Below are 18897 nucleotides of genomic sequence, written 5' to 3' on the forward strand. Positions count from 1 at the left end.
TTGCTCCTCTAGCTCTTTCAATTTTCACGATAGGGTGTCAATTTTAGATATCTCCTTGCTTCTCATGTGGGCACTTATTGCTATATATTTTCCTCTAGAGACTGCTTTAAATGTGTCCCAGAGATTCTGGTATGTTGTGTCTTAATTCTTGTTGGTTTCGAAGAACATCTTTATTTCTGCCTTCATTTCATTGTTTATCCAGTCAACATTCAAGAGCCAGTTCTTCAGTTTCCATGAAGCTGTGCAGTTCTGAGTGGACATACATGTGCATGTGTCTTTATAATAGAAAGATTTATAATCCTTTGGGTATATACCCAGTAATGAGATTGCTGAAACTGGACCCATTCCTTACACCTTATACAAAAATTAACTCCAGGTGGATTAAAGATTTAAATGTAAGACCTAACACCATAAAAACCCTAGAAGAAAACCTAAGCAATACCATTCAGGACACAGGCATAGGCAAGAGCTTCATGACTAAAACACCAAAAGCAATGGCAACAAAAGCCAAAATAGACAAATGGGATCTAATTAAACTTAAGAGCTTCTGCACAACAAAAGAAACTATCATTAGAGTGAACCAACAACCAACAGAATGGGCAAAAAATTTTTACAATCTACCCATCTGACAAAGGGCTAATATCCAGAATCTACAAAGAACTTAAACAAATTTACAAGAAAAAAACAACCCCATCAAAAAGTGGGCAAAGGATATGCAGTTTTAGAACAGTTAATTATCAAACCTGGCTTCATATTAGACTCATTTGGAAGAACATTTAAAATATCCCAATCCTCAGCCTTCACTGCTAAGAAAAAGTCATCACCCCAGATCAATTAATGTCAATCTTTTTTGTGTGTGAAATCTGCAGAGAAGTAATTAATATGAATCTAATATGAATCGCTGAGGGTCGTTTGCAGGCATCAGTTCCTTTTGGAATTCTAATGTGTATTCACCACAGATAACCACTGATTAAGAGCAGAGAGAGAGAGAGAGAGAGAGAGAATGTGTGTGTGTGTGTGTGTGTGTGTGTGTGGGTGTGGGTGTAACAGAGAGAGAGAAAAAAAGAGAAAGAGAAAGACTATCTAGCAAATCATTAGATGTGTGAGTCTAAAGATCAATGAAAAGGGTGGGATCAACATTAGGTTGATGCTAAAACAAAAAATCCAATGAGAAAACTTCTGGAGAGAGTCTCAAATGAGAAGATCCATCATATACATGAAGAACCCTGTGGAACACCAAGATGATGTATCTGATGAAAGAAGAGAACTTTATTAGGAAACAGAGAAGGAACATTTAGAAAAATAGGAAGCAAAGCAAGTAAGTCTGGAAGGCAGACACCAGTAACAAAGAGAAAGTCATCAACAGTGACTTAAAATCCAATATGTAAGAATGGAAAAGTATTTGTTGTATTTTATAATTAGGAGATCACTAATGATTTCATTATGAAGTGGTTTACTGGAGTGGTGAGTTCAGAAATCAGAGTGCAATTGAAGAGGAATTAAAGGTCAGGAAGTGAAAATGGCAAGTTTACAAAGGCAGGTTTACTTTGAGAATTTCGTAAAATACAGGGAGAGAGAAATTAAATTGTGTTAAAGCAGAAGTGAGCTCAAAGAGGAGCTATTAGAGAGGACACTATAAAAGATGCAGGTAACAGAGTATCTGACTAATAAATAAATAAGCAAGACTTGGAAAGGCTGCAGGATGCCAATTCAAGAACCCCTGGTAAATGAGCTGATCTTCAAGAGGGTGAAGAACCAACTATTCTAAAGCTAGAGGAAGAAAGTCAGGATAATTACACAGCGATCTTCTCTTCTAGGCAAAATACTAGTAGTTTAATTGTAACTTTTGAGAGAGACTCCTTTATTTTCTTTCTCAGTGAAAATGATTAATCAAAAATAGGTCTTTTTCTTTCTGAACAGACTTTATGCCATCCTTTATTTCACATAAAGTGGTTGGCTGTGGATATCACTATGACTAGGGCTACTAATGGCCTATGATATTTTCACTTCTGTGTTGGCTAAATAAGCACCCTTTCTGTTATTTCAGAATCAGAAATGTTAAGAAAGAATATAAAGGAAAGTCTGGAAAAGTGGAAGCATTGAAAGGTAAAGAAAAATATTTACACATTTCATTATTTCACTGACTTCTTTATTACAAAAAACAGAAAACAATTCAATGTGAAAAAATTTGAAATACATAGATAAGCAAAAGAAAAAAGAATACAAATGACCTAACACTATCACTTGGACATTAATCATGATTAAGAATATGCTGTAAAATTATTCCAGATATTTCATGGATCTATTAATTTACAAAAATGGTATCATACAATGAAGGATGCAATTTCACCTTGTTTTTAAAGATTAATCTACTATGAACAATATTTTACATATTGTCACTGTGAGGAAAGACCATCTAGACTTAAATCTGATAAAGGTTTTATACTAGCCACTGAATTTACATAGTTTATATGTACTGGTGAGGTTAACTAAAGCAAGATGAGTAAACCTTCTTTCACAAGTCAATATCCTATAACAAACGTAATTTATAATTTGAAATGAAAAAACACATTTTGATACAAAACATTCTAACAGATACAGTTTCTATAATGGACATTTAGGCAAACATCAAAGTGAGTAGCAACATTTCATGGAGGACAATTTACTTTTATTAAAAATAACTTTTAGGGGAAATAAACATGATTTTTATGAGAGACCAAAGCCTTAAAAGCTAAAAAAGAAGAGCCATGAACCTTCCAGAAGTGGTGAATTCTCCCACCATTGTGTTTATATTGCATATATTTTCTAATAAATGCAGCATCCTTTAATTCAATCTTATTTGTTGCTTTAAGATTAGGTCTTTGAGCAACTTTATTCTCTCTCTAGGTTTCTCTCATCAAATACCATCTAGATCTGTGATTTCTTTTCTCTAATTTTTAGCTCAGGATAGATTGAAGTAATTTTAAATTGATTACTTTTTTGGAGCACATTTTGGACTACCTTTGCACTCATCAAGTCATGAACTTCTTTTCGTCTAACAAAAAACTTCTTTAAGAATTTTGTTCATCTTAAAAATAGCAGCACCTTAAAAAAATTAAAAGCATTGGACATCAATACATTAAAAACATGAATATGAATTCAAACAAGTGTAGCTGCTCTTTGGGAAATCAGGGAAGAAGTTGCATTCCCTCAGCCTCATCTTCCTTCCTCATGGAGTTAGTCCCTGGAGCACATCTGCAACACCTTTGGGACACACTTCTGAAATCTCTTATCTACGGCCTATTTTTCGGAAGCAAAATAGTATTCCATTATATGGATACCATGATTAACTTATTAACACACCAGTGTATGGGATTCAGTTTGTTTCCAATTCTTAGTGTAATAAAAAATACTAGAATGAACAGCCTTGTTCAATCTTTGTAAATATCACAAATTGTTTCTTGAATATAAATTTCTAGAAGCAGAATTATTCAAATGAAACATACTTTCAAGATTCTTGATTCATATTTCAAGTTATTTCCCTCTAAAATTATAAAAATTTATACTCCCACAGCAATACATAATGAATAATAATGACAATGACAATAATAGCAACAAACATTTAGATTTCATTGAGGACTTGGTGTGTGCTGTGAACTATGCTAAGTGATTTACATGTACCATTTTACATTTAGGCCTGTGAAAGACATATTAATATATCTCTCACTTCGCAGATGAAGAAACTGGGGCTTCTATTTCATTTTTCCAGTTACTAAGGGTCAGTCCCAACAGCCAGTATCACTTCCCTCTTACTCTGGAAAACACTGTATACTTTCCATTTAAAAATTACAGACCAGGCATGGTGGCTCACACCTGTAAATCCCAAAGTGGGTGGATTACTTGAACTCAGGAGTTGGAGACCAGCCTGGGCAACATGACAAAACCCTGTCTCTACTAAAAATACAAAAATTAGCCAAGTGTGGTGGCGTGGGCCCATAGTCTCAGCTACAAGGGCCTGAGGTGGGAGGATTTCTTAAGCGTGGGAGATTGAGGCTGCAGTGAGCTGTGATCGCTCCATTGCACTCCAGTCTAGGTGGCAGAGCAAGATCTTTTCTCAAAAAAAAAAAAAAAAAAAATTACAAACATAAAATTTGTTAATGTATTTCTTTAGTTGTCCCAATATTATTTATTAAATACACCATCTTTTTAATAAATTTGAAAGGTCATTTTATTAATCTTTATTTTTATATTCACTTTGGCCCATATTAGACTTCTACTCTGTTCCATTGGTCACTATATCCTACCCAAGTAACATATTATTTTAATTATTATAGTTCTAACATGTATTATTTTGGCAATTAGGAAAATATTGAACATTGTGTATTTTAAAGTATTGAAATGCTAAGAAACACACCACTAAACTAAATAGCCTTGTTCTATGTTGAGACCAGACCTGTCTAATGCCCTTTCTGTTTATAATGTTAATAATTTGTTCTAAAAATAGACTTGCACTTTGACATATATGAAGGTCAAATCACAGCCATTCTGGGTCACGATGGAGCTGGCAAATCTTCACTGCTAAATATTCTTAATGGATTGTCTGTTCCAACAGAAGGTGAGTAAAAAGAAATTTCTCAAAGGCAAGATGTCTTATAATATAGAATGAAGTCAAGCGTATGCCTCTCATTTTAAATTTTAAATTTGATGGCTTAAGAGAAATAATGTCTATCTAAAGTTGTTTCCAAGAGCTACATAATTTTGAATATACTTTATATTTCTGTAATTTTTATAAAAATTATTATCTTTATTCCATTGTGTGACATTTAAAGGGAAATGTGCAGTTCTATAAGCATGTGTTTATGTCAAGAATACTTAGTAGTTGTTCACCAATCATTTTAGACATTTGTGAATATATGCCAATTTTTTCTTAAATGAGATCTATGAATATCAATAAAATGCATTATCTGCCAATTTTATTTTTAACTTCTATTCTTAGGATCTGTTATGATCTATAATAAAAATCTTTTTGAAATGCAAGACTTGGAGGAAATCAGAAAGATAACTGGTGTCTGTCCTCAATTAAATGTTCAATTTGACACACTTACTGTGAAGGAAAACCTCAGCCTGTTTGCTAAAATAAAAGGGATTCATCCACAGGAAGTGGAACAAGAGGTAGGAGGGCATGCTTGGATTAACTGGTCTGCCAACCACTTACCAAGTTAAATAATGACCACAGAATTCTCTTCAATGATTTATCTGCCCTGTTATGAATAAAATTTAGGCAAAGATGTCCCATAATAAATATGTACTGCTTTAATGAGCAGTTAAAATTGCATAATATGAATCATGTTGGATTTTAAAAGTTGTAAATTTTCTTATATAGGTACAACGAATATTATTGGAATTGGACATGCAAATCATTCAAGATAGCCTTGCTAAACATTTAAGTGAAGGACAGAAAAGAAAGCTGACTTTTGGGATTGCCATTTTAGGAGATCCTCAAGTAAGTGAGATTATGCATGAGGAAGGAAGCAAGTTGAATGTCTGTAAAACGTCAAGTTCTTTTACCACTAAAAGTGGCAGAGCTTTCATTGTAATGTGTCAAGAGAGAACCTGATATGTTAAACTATAAATAGAAGTATATCGGAGGAAAATGGCTGGTTATTATTATTTTATGGTATTTACTCTTTTTCATGCTATCATCTGGATACAGTTAATATGAAAGACATATTTTATCTGTCTTCATTCTCTGTAGGTTTTGCTCTTAGATGAACCAACTACTGGATTGGATCCCTTTTCCAGAGATCAAGTGTGGAGCCTCCTGAGAGAGCGTAGAGCAAATCGTGTGATCCTTTTCAGTACCCAGTCCATGGATGAGGCTGACATCCTGGCTGGTAATTGTTGGTTTTATCTCAGTTTCACCATGATGCGATTGGGGAATTTAGAAGCAAGGTCTAGTCCCAGGGCAAAAGCCCTGTTCTCATTACAGTAATGTTTCTACATTCCATAGCAGTCAGGAGGATGACAAAAGGCTAGTTTCCACTATGGAATTCCTTTCTGGTTGTATGTTTGCTAGGTTGTGACTGCTAATAAAAAATTCTGAGTGCCTTTTCTTTTAAGATCAGCTATCAATTAATTTAAACATTCAAATCTTCTTTTATACAAATTTAGTTGAAAAATAGCCACTCATTCTTTAGCATCAGAGTATACAGTACACCATGTAATTTATGTTTTTTCTTTCCAGGAAGTATTGGAAGGTGCAGATAGACTGGGGTTCATGAGCTTATTTTATTTTTAATTTAACTTATTTGTATAAATTTAATGAGTACAAGTACAGTTTTGTTACATGGATATATTAGGTAGTGGCAACGTCTGGGCTTTTGGCGTATTCATCACCAGATAATGTACATTGTACCCATTAAATAATTTCTCATTCCCCATTCCCATCTGACTCTCCCACCCTTCTGAGTCTTCAGTATCTATTATTCCACAGTGTATGTCCATGTGTACCCATTATTTAGCTCCCACTTATAAATGAGAACATGCTGTATTTGACTTTTTGTTTCTGTGTTGTTTCACTTAGGATAATGAACTCAGGTTCCATCCACATTGCTGCAAAAGACATGGCCTCATTCTTTTTTGTGGCTGAATAGTATGAGTTCATTTTAAATGCATTGATTTTAATGTGTATTTCAAATATTAAAATGCACACTAGATTTAGTTACACCCCACTGAATACTTCTCCTTTGCATTTCTGAGCTTTGGCTCCTCATCTTTCTTTTCTAGAGAGGGAAGAAATGACCCCCAATATCCTTTCTCACTTGATTTCTTTTATTCAGATAGAAAAGTGATCATGTCCAATGGGAGACTGAAGTGTGCAGGTTCTTCTATCTTTTTGAAAAGAAGATGGGGTCTTGGATATCACCTAAGGTAAAGACATTGGGAATAGACTGGATTTATGTGTTTTCAATACTGGTATATGAAAAAGATGGGCAATTATGAAAGAGAACTGGCCTCATGCTTCATTTCTACCATACTGGATTGATCAGTGTTTCCTGAATACTTTTCCTACTTTCCTTCCTCCTGTGTCTTTACAATGTTAATCGTTGGCAACATTTCAACATGATAAAACAAACCTGACTTTTCACAGCAGGACTACTTCATGTGCCACTTTTCCAAGTAGCTGTTCTGTGCAGCCTAAACCTCTACCTTCTTGCCATGCTCATTTTCCTCCGCTGATCCATAAAATTCTGGAATATGTTTTCATTCTTCATAGGGCAAAAAGGCAATTAATTTCAGAAGCCATTATGAACAAGGAGAAAAATCTAGGGGCAGAGAGTAACAATAACTGTGGCTAATAAGAAAGTGTATATATTAGTTTGTTCTCATGCTGCTAATGAAGACATGGACCCAAGACTGGGTAATTTATAAAGGAAAGAGGTTTAATTGACTCACAGTTCAGTGTGGCTGGGGAGGCCTCAGGAAACTTAAAATCATGGCAGAAGGGAAAGCAGACACATCCTTCTTCACATGGTGGCAACAAGGAGAAATGCAGAGTGAAGGCAGGGAAAAGCCCCTTATAAAACCATCAGATCTTGTGAGAACTCATTATCATGAGAACAGCATGAAGGTAACCACCCCTATGATTCAATTACCTTCCACCAGGTCCCTTCCACAACATGTGGGAATTATGGGAACTACAACTCAAAATGACATTTGGGTGGGGACACAGCCAAACCATATCAGTGTATATCCAGGCTAATATATATATATATTTTTGAGACAGAGTGTCACTTTGTTGCCTAGGCTGAAGTGCAATGGTGCTATCTTGGCTCACTGAAACCTCCACCTCCCAGGTCAAGGGATTCTCCTGCCTCAGCCTTCTGAGTAGCTGGGATTACAGGCACATACCACCACACCCGGCTAATTTTTGTATTTTTGGTAGAGACCAGGTTTCGCCATGTTGGTCAGGCTGGTCTTGAACTCCTGATCTTGTGATCCACCCACCTCAGCCTCCCAAAGTGCTGGGATTACAGGCATGAGCCACCACATCTGGCCTAATAATTGTTTTAAAAAACCCTATAGCCTAACAAAATATGCATGTGGGCCAAATTTTCTCTACTAGCTAATGGTATGGTCTGGCATACAAATTATTTTCCCTAAGAAGTCTCTTCTTCCTAACATTCTCACCTTCCTCTGTTTATCTATAACTATACATATAAAACTAGGTATATAGTTGCAATTACATTATGTATTTGTTTGTATATTTGTAATTGTTCTGAGTTTATACATTTCTATGTATAGATTGCAAGATTTTCAAACTGATAGATTACTATCATGTTGTTATTTACTCATTTTGTTGTTCCATAAAGCCAAGTAGAGTAGGTCTCAACAGTTCAATAAAAGCTCTTCTTTTGTGGTAGCAGTGAAGAAAATGCAAATGACTTATCTTTTCTTTTAAATATTAGTTTGTATAGGAATGAAATATGTAATCCAGAACAAATAACATCCTTCATTACTCATCACATCCCCGATGCTAAATTAAAAACAGAAAACAGAAAAAAGCTTGTATATACTTTGCCATTGGAAAGGACAAATACATTTCCAGGTAACTTATGTATGATTACAATGAAGTGAAATTTGGGAAAAAATGTTCACATTATTATTATAATAATTTTCTTTGCCTAATGAATTTAGACTTTGTCTTAGGTTTGGCCACCTGAGAAGCAGAACTCAAGATGAAAGATTCAGTGCCATTAATTTATTGGGTAGTTGCTTTTTGGAAGCACCAGCAGATAATGGGGACAAGAGAGAGGGAAGGGAAGGCAGCTAGGGATGTCTGAATTCTGGAGGAGATTACTGTGGTAGGCAGTTGAGGTGCAATGCCCACTGGAGGGAAATAAATGAAGTAAGTGGGCTCAGGGTTTTGTCACCAGAGGGGTGAGTAAGCTGCGGTTCTTACCCACTGTTTCCTCCCCATTGTTGATTAAGGGATGCCTACAAGAGCATTAATGTCCTCATCCTTCTGGTTTACTCTGAACATGAGCTTAGAATACTTCCAAGTCCAGAAAAAGGACCTCAGGCAGGTGTTTTCAATAAGCACATTTACTGTTACAGGGGAATGCAGAAGAGATGTTGGTGGGGCATAAAGGTTTCTGCTACAGGTTTCTCTTTGTAAGGTAGTCCCCCATTATTCATGGGAGATATATGGTTCCATGACCTCCAGTTCATGCCTGAAACTGTGCATAGAACCAAACTAATTGCCATCAATCAGAAGACATTTCTGTTCATGTCTTCCACCTACACATTGAATGCCTTTTCCATCTTAACTAAGCACTTACCATGCACTGTGGCTGCAACTTTTGCAGTTTGAGGTGCGACAAAAGTAGCATGAATTTCTTTTGCCTTCTTCACAATTTCAGAGACAGAAGATTCATTCTTACCATAGATCTTAGCATCAGCATACGATTTTTTTTCTTCCTTGTTGAGAAATTTCACCTTTTCACTTACAGGAAGCATTTTATGGCTTTTCTTTGGCATATCCAAATTGCCAGCATCATTACTCTTGCACTTTGGGGCCATTATTAAGTAAAATAGGGGTGACTTGAACCATAATACCATGCCAGTTGCTCTGATTTCCCAGAGGGCTACTAAGTGACAGGCAAGTATAATATAGTTCTGCTAGACAGGGGATGATTCACGTCCTGAATCTAAGAAAGATGGAGTGAGATAGCGAAGGATTTCATCACACTACTTACAAAGACACTCAACTGAAAGCTTATGAATTCTTTATGGAATTTTCCATTTTAAGTTTTCAGACATCAGTTGATGGTGGGTAATTGAAGCTGTGGAAAATGAAACTGGATAAGGCAGGATTACTCTATTTTAATTGTGCATCTATTATATTGCAGAGGAAAACAACTTATACAGTCTACAAAAGTGTTCAATCATGGCTTCCCTGCCAACTGGGTAGCAGTACCCACTCAGACTTCGTTTGATAAGCAATCCTAAAGATTACTAACTCTTTGTGCAATGCTTTCTACATGTTAGGCACTGTTCTAATGGTTGCATATATATCAACTCATTTAGTTCTCACAACTGTTCTTTCTATGAGGTGGGTGCTATAATTCGCCCTATCTTACAAATGAGGAAATTTGATTTCAGTCTCTTCTGATTTAAACAGTTTCCCTTTTGTTTAAACATTTAGTTTGTTAAAGTTGTAACTCCCTATAGGCCTACCTTAAATAAGCTCTTTTGAATGATTCGGTTTCATTAGGCAAACACTCAGGAATTCAGATTTTAGCTTCACCCCCGAATATGGCAGCTCTCTATGTCCTTGCAGTAGCATAGAAGATAGTGTTCTTCTCAGATCAAGTGGACTATGCTATGTTATTTTGTTCTTGGACTAAGGCCCTGTGAGGTGCAACTGGTCCACTTTCTTTTTTGGTCAGAGAAGGAGAATAAGGAATTGTATATTGGTGCCACCACTGGAATATGTTACTTTGCCAGAGTCTCTGGTGTTGACATCTTGGCTCATGGCAGCCTCTTTACACAGATCCTAGACTCTGCTAGTCTAATGGCATGCTTATGTCCATTTCAGGACATGGGACTCCTAGGTCCTTTGCTGCCATGTGCAGGTCATAGGGAAACACAGTGTTTGCTGCAGTCTCATCCACCTAGTTCCTCTCAATAATGTCCTTGGTCTATCTTCCCACCCAAAGTAGAAAGTAGCATGTAAGAGTCTTCTCCTAGAATCCTGCAGTCTCATCCAAGTATCGCCATGGAAGTTACCCAATAAATGTGTATTGAGAAATATTATATAAAAGGCACTGCTCTAGGGACTAGAAATACTGCATTAAATAAGATATATGTGTCTCTACTCTCATGGAGCCTACATCTAACTAGATAGGGAAAAGCAGACACACAAAATAAACAAAATTTTTCTGCAATCGTACACTAAAATAATAAACAAAGCCAGGTGAATTAGAGTGTTGTCTGGTGTCTGGCTGAGGTTTATATAGAGTGGTCACTGGAGGCCACAAGAAGAAAATGGTTAAGAGCACTCCAAGTAGAGGGGAGAGGAGGATGTCTGGAGGAAAATGAGCGAGGGAGCAGAATGGCAAATGGGGGTGGGTAATGTTGTGTGGATAGATGGAGATGGGCTCTTATGGAGCCTCAGAGGCTATGTTTTTTATTTTAAATGCATTGAGAAACCATTGAAAGACTCATATACAAAGAAGACCCAGAATATAGGTAGAGATACATGTGGGTTTACAGTATGGAGGTGAGAAGATAATGGTCTTTCTGATTGTTCATATTTCTGCAGAGAAGTCTGAGGATAGAGGAAGAGGTCTTCCTTAGTCATTTCAGAGGAGAGTATTCTAATGAAATTTTGCTTTTGACTACTGTGATACCCCAAAGACATAATTTTATTAACAATATTATATATCGTCTTTTAAATAAGTACTAATTTACTTGGTTTAATCCTTGATGTGGTTTTTCAAAGTATCTATCCATATTTTTTGCCTTAGATCTTTTCAGTGATCTGGATAAGTGTTGTGGCCAGGGAGTGACAGGTTATGACATTTCCATGTCAACTCTGAATGAAGTCTTTATGAAACTGGAAGGACAGACAACTATCGAACAAGGTAAAGCCATTTGTATAATTCACAGAAAACCAATTCTCAAATGATCATGTGTCAATTTAGTATTTATAATTTCTTATGGGTGATTCAAACTAAGAATTCAAAGTAAGAATTTCATTCCAAATTTGGCTCTGCTATTTGAGATGGGCTGTCATTTCTTACCATCATTACTAAGATAGATCGCAGATCCCTTCATGGAGTCTACCAAGTTTCCTTTTGGAATCTATTTCCTATCCTCAGATGTTCCCTGCTTCTTAGATACCACCAGGCTGTGAAAGGCTCTTAATTACAGAATGAGGTCTGAACGGATTTTTTAAAAATAAAAATTGCTCTTAACTTGTTAATATACAAAATTCCACTAAGGTCTTAGTGGAGAGAATTCTCAGTATCCACTTTTGTATATTTTAATGGGTGAAAGTCATCATTGTCATTAGGGAGCTCCTCTTATGCCAGACACTTAGATTAATGTATGGATATACATTGATATATATGCCTTCAACATTATCTTCCTATAATAACCTTTCTAAGATGCTTCATTGGCACCAGTTTACAAATAAGAAAATAATACCCAAGAGCAGTTAAGTGATCTTCCCCAATCACGCCACTTGTAAGTCACAGATGTTGGATTTATGTACAGATCTGGTAGTTCAGCACTGATGATCTTTCCCCTACACTACTAAATGATTGATACCTTAGTAGTAGATATTTAGGTGGTAGTGATTGGCAATTTTTACGTAGAAGATTTCTTAAAATCCCTTAGAGTAATGATACTCTTGGGAATTTCTTTGCTTTTTAAAGATTGGGCATAATGAGATCACCATTTTTGTGAATTCTTTTGGTATGAATTCAGTGTATTTTCTCACTGACTATGGAATATGGACATCATAACATGTTTCTTATATTGTTTGTACTGTAACCACAAGCATTCTAAAACTTTGTTTTATTTAAAATTTTAATTTTTTATCACCATTGGCAATTATAAAACTTAACTATAGAAAGAAAACATAGATGGCAGTGGTGAAGTATAAACTTAAGAAATACTGAAAAATGTTGTCTAAATAATTCCTTTGAATTGGTTATAAAAATAAAAACAAATGTAAAACTATTTTTTTTTTTTGAGATGGAGTCTTGCTCTGTCTCCTAGGCTGGAGTACAGTGGCACCCTCTCGGCTCACAGCAACCTCTGCCTCGCGGGTTCATGTGATTCTCTTACCTCAGCCTTCCGAGGAGCTGGGATTACAGGCATCTGTCACCACGCCCGGCTAAGTTTTGTATTTTTAGTAGAGATATGGTTTTGCCATGTTGGCCAGGCTGGTCTTAAAATTCTGATCTCAGGTGATCTGCCAGCCTCGGCCTCCCAGAGTGCTGGGATTATAGGCATAAGCCACCGTGCCTGACCATGTAATACTATTTTTAATATTACTAAGGAAAATCTGTGATGCCCCCAGTATGGCATTAATATTATAACATGTATGTTTGTGTATGTGTGTATAGATTTCGAACAAGTGGAGATGATAAGAGACTCAGAAAGCCTCAATGAAATGGAGCTGGCTCACTCTTCCTTCTCTGAAATGCAGACAGCTGTGAGTGACATGGGCCTCTGGAGAATGCAAGTCCGTGCCATGGCACGGCTCCGTTTCTTAAAGTTAAAACGTCAGACCAAAGTATTATTGACCCTGTAAGTAGCAGAGTAATGTGGTTTTGTTAGATCATGAGTTTCAAAAGAGGTTCAAACCAGAAGATAATTTAAAACCGGAACACAATATCTGGCATTCCTGCCTCGGGATGGATAAATTCAGCATTTAATTTTTCAGACAGTGGGAATACCTGTATGTTAACACTTGATTAGGCTTATACATGCAGATGTGTTTTGTTTTCATGGTTTGATAACCTGGTGTTTATATAGTAATGCCTTTTGGTACCGTGTAGCATGCCAGGGTATTACCTTCAGAATTTTAGCACCTAGAATCATGATTGGCATAAGGCAGGCTTGGTACTCAACAAATACTTGTGGAATGTCTTACTAAATAAATAAAATTGCTAGAGAGTCATATGCTAATTTTTCTTTATTGTTTAGATTATTGGTATTTGGAATTGCAACATTCCCTTTGATTGTGGAAAATATAATTTATGCTATGTTAAATGAAAAGAGTGATCGGGAATTTAAAACCGAATTGTATTTTCTCTCTCCTGGACAACTTCCCCAGGAATCCCGTACCAGCCTGTTGATCATCAATAACACAGGTGAAAAGAAAAATAAAATTTAAATCCAGAAATAAGTTATGTTTATTGTTGAATAGCACAGGACTGGGGGAAAGTAAATCATAAGAGAAGAAAATGTGTATTTAGACTTCATTTATAGAAAACACCTATGAGGAACAGTGCATATTTACTCTGATTTTGGAGATGAGAGGGATGACGAGGACAAGAGAAAGGGAACTTGGGTCACTGTATAACCTGGGAGAGTAAAGGCGTCTATCTACCTGACTACCCTAAGCTATTACGTGACAAATAAACTTCTCTATTGGCAGACCCACTGTATTTTGAGATCCCTTTGTTATACAGAAGACTATCCTATATCACAAATATAATACACACTGGTTACTATGTGAAGATGGCATATCTATCCTCCATGCCACTTCATTAAGTACAAGATACAGGAAGATGCTTTATTTTGTTATTCCCAAACAATGGGTAGTTGGTTTTCTGTTTTGTTTTGTTTTGAGACAGAGTCTTGCTCTGTTACCCAGGTTGGAATGCAGTGGTGCGATCTCGGTTCAAAGCAACCTCTGTCTCCCAGGTTCAAGCAATTCTCCTGCCTCAGCCTCCTGAGTAGCTGGGATTACAGGCATGTGCCACCATGCCTGGCTAATTTTTTTTTTTTTTTTTTTTTTTTTTTTAGTAGAAATGGAATTTTGCCGTGTTGGCCAGGCTGGTCTTGAATTCCTGGCCTCAAGTGATTTGTCCTCTTTGGCCTCCCAAAGTGCTGGGATTATAGGTGTGAGTCACAGTGCCTGGCCAGTAATTGCTTTTTTTCTAACTGCTTAATTAACTTTGAAGAAGCAATTTTATGTTAGCACCTCAGATGTTTTTTAAAAAATCACAGTAAGAGTCTTTTCTTGCAGAGTTCCTCACTCATTTGATTTTTCCCATGGATTTGCAATTCAGGACTGCGGTGTATGCTCTTTAAACAAAGATGGTCTTTTTCTTTCGTTTCTCATTCTTCTTGTTTTCCATTTGGGTTTTGGAAAGTAAAGTTTATTCACCTTGCTACCTTAAATGCTAATTGTAAGCTTAATTTCTGAGATCTAGAAAGGTGTCTTTACTTATAAGCTCATAAGATAAGTAAATGAGGTCTGTCTTTTTCTCTTCAGTCACTCTTGAGGACAATGGGCTTGTGTTAATTAATTTATTTTTGTCTCTGTACTTAGGTATTTTGTGGTTCTGTGCCGTTTTGTTCCTCTTTTCTCAAATGTGAGCATCCCTATCTGCCTAGGTGAATGTGGGTCACCATATGGCATTCTACCTCAAGTGACTGTGGAGGTGGAGTGGGGTGTGTGGCTGTTCAAGGTGCATGGAAAGCTTATTTTCTGTGTGCATGTCCCTGTATCACTTGGTGATAGGATCCTAATTCATCTAGGGTTTGGCCTTATTTTTCCAATCCCAGAGCCCACTATAAACTCCCACTTCAAGGGAAAAAAAATCCTTCCTTTCCTCTTATTCATTCCATCATTCACTCTGAGTTGAGGTATCCTGGAAACTGGTTTTACCTTAGTTGTTTGCTCCTATGTGCTCTAGGCTGTGGATTTTTCTCAGCTCGTATTTATTTCCCTGTCAGACATTCTCATCTGCTTTCTTCTTTAGGGCCATATCCAAAAGTTTGATCTGATGATGGCATCCTTTTCCATTTCCTAAGAAAGATTATATTTATATAATATATATGTATGTAATATGTATGTAAACATTTAAAATAAAGTAAACATATGTTATGTGTTATACAGACACATACATATTTACTTGTCTATTATTTGAAAGAATAAGGGAGAGAGAAAAGTGTTATCATTGGCTGTTTTAGGCTGGACAATCTGAAGTACTCCTCATAAAATTATTGTATCACCTCAGATTATTCAATTCAAATATTGTTGTTTTTTATCAAAAGTCATACAATAGAATTAGCTTATTTTTATGATCACATGTTAATTTTCATTAAACAGATTTATAAAGCTAATTAATTGTGACATAAGATTTGTTAAATAGGAGGTGGTAGAGTGATTTTTCTTTCATAGGTCAATGTTATTGTGATACCCAAAGAAGGACACTTATATATAGTATTCCATAAATATTAACTTGAATTATGTATAGGATTTATTTTAAAAGTTTAACATGTATTTTCTTGCTTTTTTATGACCTTCTCTTATTAACTTCATTTTAGAATCAAATATTGAAGATTTTATAAAGTCACTGAAGCATCAAAATATACTTTTAGAAGTAGATGACTTTGAAAACAGAAATGGTACTGATAGCATCTCATACAATGGAGCTATCATAGTTTCTGGTAAACAAAAGGTATGTTTGCCTTTTTGCTTTTATGAAAAAAAAAGTACTACATTTGAACTGTTTTAAAATTGCAGAAAGTTAAAGCTAGTATAAAGCAACCAGACTCAGCAAAACATTCTGGGTTGTTATTTAACAAATTGTGAGGTTTACCCTAGTTTTTATAAAACATTTTCTATCTTAGCTTTGTTTTGAATTAGGTAATTTTTACATTTGAAAGAATCTAAATTTAATTGTATTATTTAGACTCAATAAAAATATAGCTTATAATTATTAACTAATATAATTATGTATTTAAAGAATTTTATTCAGTAGCTAACTACCTGAATAATGTTTTTATATATTGAGAAAATGTATTAAATACTATAATATGTACATGAAATCCCTGAGAAAAAAGTATTCTCAGTCTGCCAGCTTAGTATATGTCAATTTGGGTAAAAGAGTCAAGCCATAGAGATTCATCAGAGAACAAGACTATTGAAAATACTTCTTTTTTTTTTTTTTGAGACAGAGTCTTGCCCTGTCACCCAGGCTGGAGTGCAGTGGCATGATCTCAGCTCACTACAACCTCTGCCTCCCAGGTTCAAGTGATTCTCCTGCCTCAGCCATCAAAGTAGCTGGGATCACAGGCAGGTGCCACAATCCCCAGCTAATTATTGTATATTTGGTAGAGACGGGGGTTTTATCATCTTGGCCAGGCTGGGCTTGAACTCCTGACATCAGGTGATCCTCCCGCCGTGGCCTCTCAAAAATGCTGGGTTTACAGGCATAAGCCATGGCGCTTGGGCTAAAAATACATCTTAATTTTAAGAACTCTTCAGTCTTATTTGCATTCTAATAAAAGCAAGGGTCTAATTAAGTGAAGCTACCTCTTTATTTCTTGCTACAAAGTAAATTTTTTTAGAAAAGAAAAGCCTTTGAAGATGTATTATTGAATTCAGTTCTACCTAAACTAGATAAACTATAAAAAATGTAATCCTTTTGTACCAAGTTTGGGAAACTACTTTGTCAGCTACTGTGTTACCTATTTCACATATTTACTATATGAACTAGTGGCAAGATTTAAACAATAAACCTCCTGATAGATGCATGCATATTTTCCTAAACATGAAGTACGTAGATACTGCTTTAGGAAGTGGGGGAATGCTTCTTTGGCAGTGTAAGCATGAATATTTAATGAATTCCATGCTTATCTCCTGTCCAGAAGACCAGCATTTCTTTTGCTGCTTTTTTTTAAGACAGAGTCTCACTCTGTCACCCAGGCTGGAGTGCAGTTGTGTGATCTCAGCTCACTACAACCTCCGCCTTCTGAATTCAGAGGATTCTTCTGCCTCAGTCTCCCAAGTAGCTGGGATTACAGCTACTTGTACCACCACACCTGGCTAATTTTTGTATTTTTTAATAAAGATGGGGTTTCCAGGTTCATCCATGTCCCTACAAACCCCATCTTTATTAAAAAATACAAAAATTAGCCAGGACACAGGGAGAGGAGCACTATACACTGGGGTCTGTTGGGGGGAAATAGGGGAGGGACAGCAGGGGGTGGGGAGGTAGGGAGAGATAGCATGGGGAGAAATGCCAGATATAGGTGAAGGGGAGAAAGGCAGCAAATCACACTGCCATGTGTGTACCTATACAACAAATTTGCATGTTCTCCACATGTACCCCAAAACCTAAAATGCAATAAAATAAAATAAAGATGGGGTTTTGCTATGTTGGCCAGGCTGGTCTTGAACTCCTGACCTCATGTGATCTGCCTGCCTCAGCCTCCCAAACTGCTGGAATTATAGGTGTGAGCCACCATGCCCTATCTTCCTTTGCTTCTTTATCATAAGCTTACCGTGTCTCCTTGTCAAGGAGACTTTTAAACTCCACTAACTGAAATTTTCCCATCAGCAAAATAGAGACAAAATTATCCAAAATTAGTAATATTAATAAAAATTCGTATTAGTGTATGCGGACTCTGTGCTAGGGCCTAATGTACATGAATATAGTCTCATTTAAACCCTATAACAAGTATCTGCTTTTCAGAGATGAGGAAAGTAAAACTCAGAAAGTTTAGTTAACTTGAAGATGGACACATGGCAAGCATATGGCACTGTTAGGATATTTTATGCATAAACCTTGTCTTTGTTTTTTAAGAATTTAGCATTAACATTATTTATTTGTTTCTGTTTTAAGGATTATAGATTTTCAATTGTGTGTAATACCAAGAGATTGCACTGTTTTCCGATCCTTATGAATATTATCAGCAACGGGTTACTTCGAATGTTTAATCACACACAACATATTCGAATTGAGTCAAGCCCATTTGCTGTTGTAAGTATTAAATTTGCTAAGTCTAAAAAATTAAGAATTGGACAAGTAGCCTATTTTTTCTCTTTAGCTTTTAAATATCTGTAAGTGATTGTTAAGCCTGAAAATTATTATTTTGTCCTAATGTTTTGAATGGGTTATAGAAACACAACAGGATTTTTTTTCTTGCCAAGTTATCAGATAATTCTCATGAGGGAATACTTTTCAGTATTTTTTCAGTCTTCTAGGGAATGTTTTGAAAAGCTTGATTGTGGAAATATATGAGAGAGAGAAACAGAAGAAAGAAAACACTGACTTAGAAATCAGGAACACTTGTAACCCTGGTTACATATAAATCTAATATAATTTGTTAGTGGACCCTCCATTGACTAAATGTGTAGTAGACAGACTAATATGAAGGAGA

General features: G+C 36.0%; 1 protein-coding gene across 4 annotated transcripts in view; it reads left to right on the forward strand.

Moving 5' to 3' along the window:
- Nucleotides 1-18897, forward strand: part of ABCA6 (ATP binding cassette subfamily A member 6) — a 64187-nt gene that overhangs the window by 24416 nt on the left and 20874 nt on the right. For all 4 annotated transcript variants that reach the window (XM_012453823.3, XM_012453821.3, XM_012453822.3 and 1 more), the window contains exons 11-22: nucleotides 2048-2106; nucleotides 4484-4594; nucleotides 4976-5151; nucleotides 5363-5482; nucleotides 5735-5873; nucleotides 6819-6909; nucleotides 8448-8587; nucleotides 11511-11627; nucleotides 13119-13302; nucleotides 13702-13868; nucleotides 16057-16190; nucleotides 18360-18497. In XM_012453823.3, the coding sequence (XP_012309246.2) occupies nucleotides 2048-2106; nucleotides 4484-4594; nucleotides 4976-5151; nucleotides 5363-5482; nucleotides 5735-5873; nucleotides 6819-6909; nucleotides 8448-8587; nucleotides 11511-11627; nucleotides 13119-13302; nucleotides 13702-13868; nucleotides 16057-16190; nucleotides 18360-18497 (1576 nt within the window). The remainder of the gene's footprint in view (nucleotides 1-2047; nucleotides 2107-4483; nucleotides 4595-4975; nucleotides 5152-5362; nucleotides 5483-5734; nucleotides 5874-6818; nucleotides 6910-8447; nucleotides 8588-11510; nucleotides 11628-13118; nucleotides 13303-13701; nucleotides 13869-16056; nucleotides 16191-18359; nucleotides 18498-18897) is intronic.

Source organism: Aotus nancymaae, unplaced genomic scaffold (assembly GCF_030222135.1).
Source record: "Aotus nancymaae isolate 86718 unplaced genomic scaffold, 86718_ANA_hifiasm-v0.15.2.pri h1tg000089l, whole genome shotgun sequence".
Taxonomy (NCBI): domain Eukaryota; kingdom Metazoa; phylum Chordata; class Mammalia; order Primates; family Aotidae; genus Aotus; species Aotus nancymaae.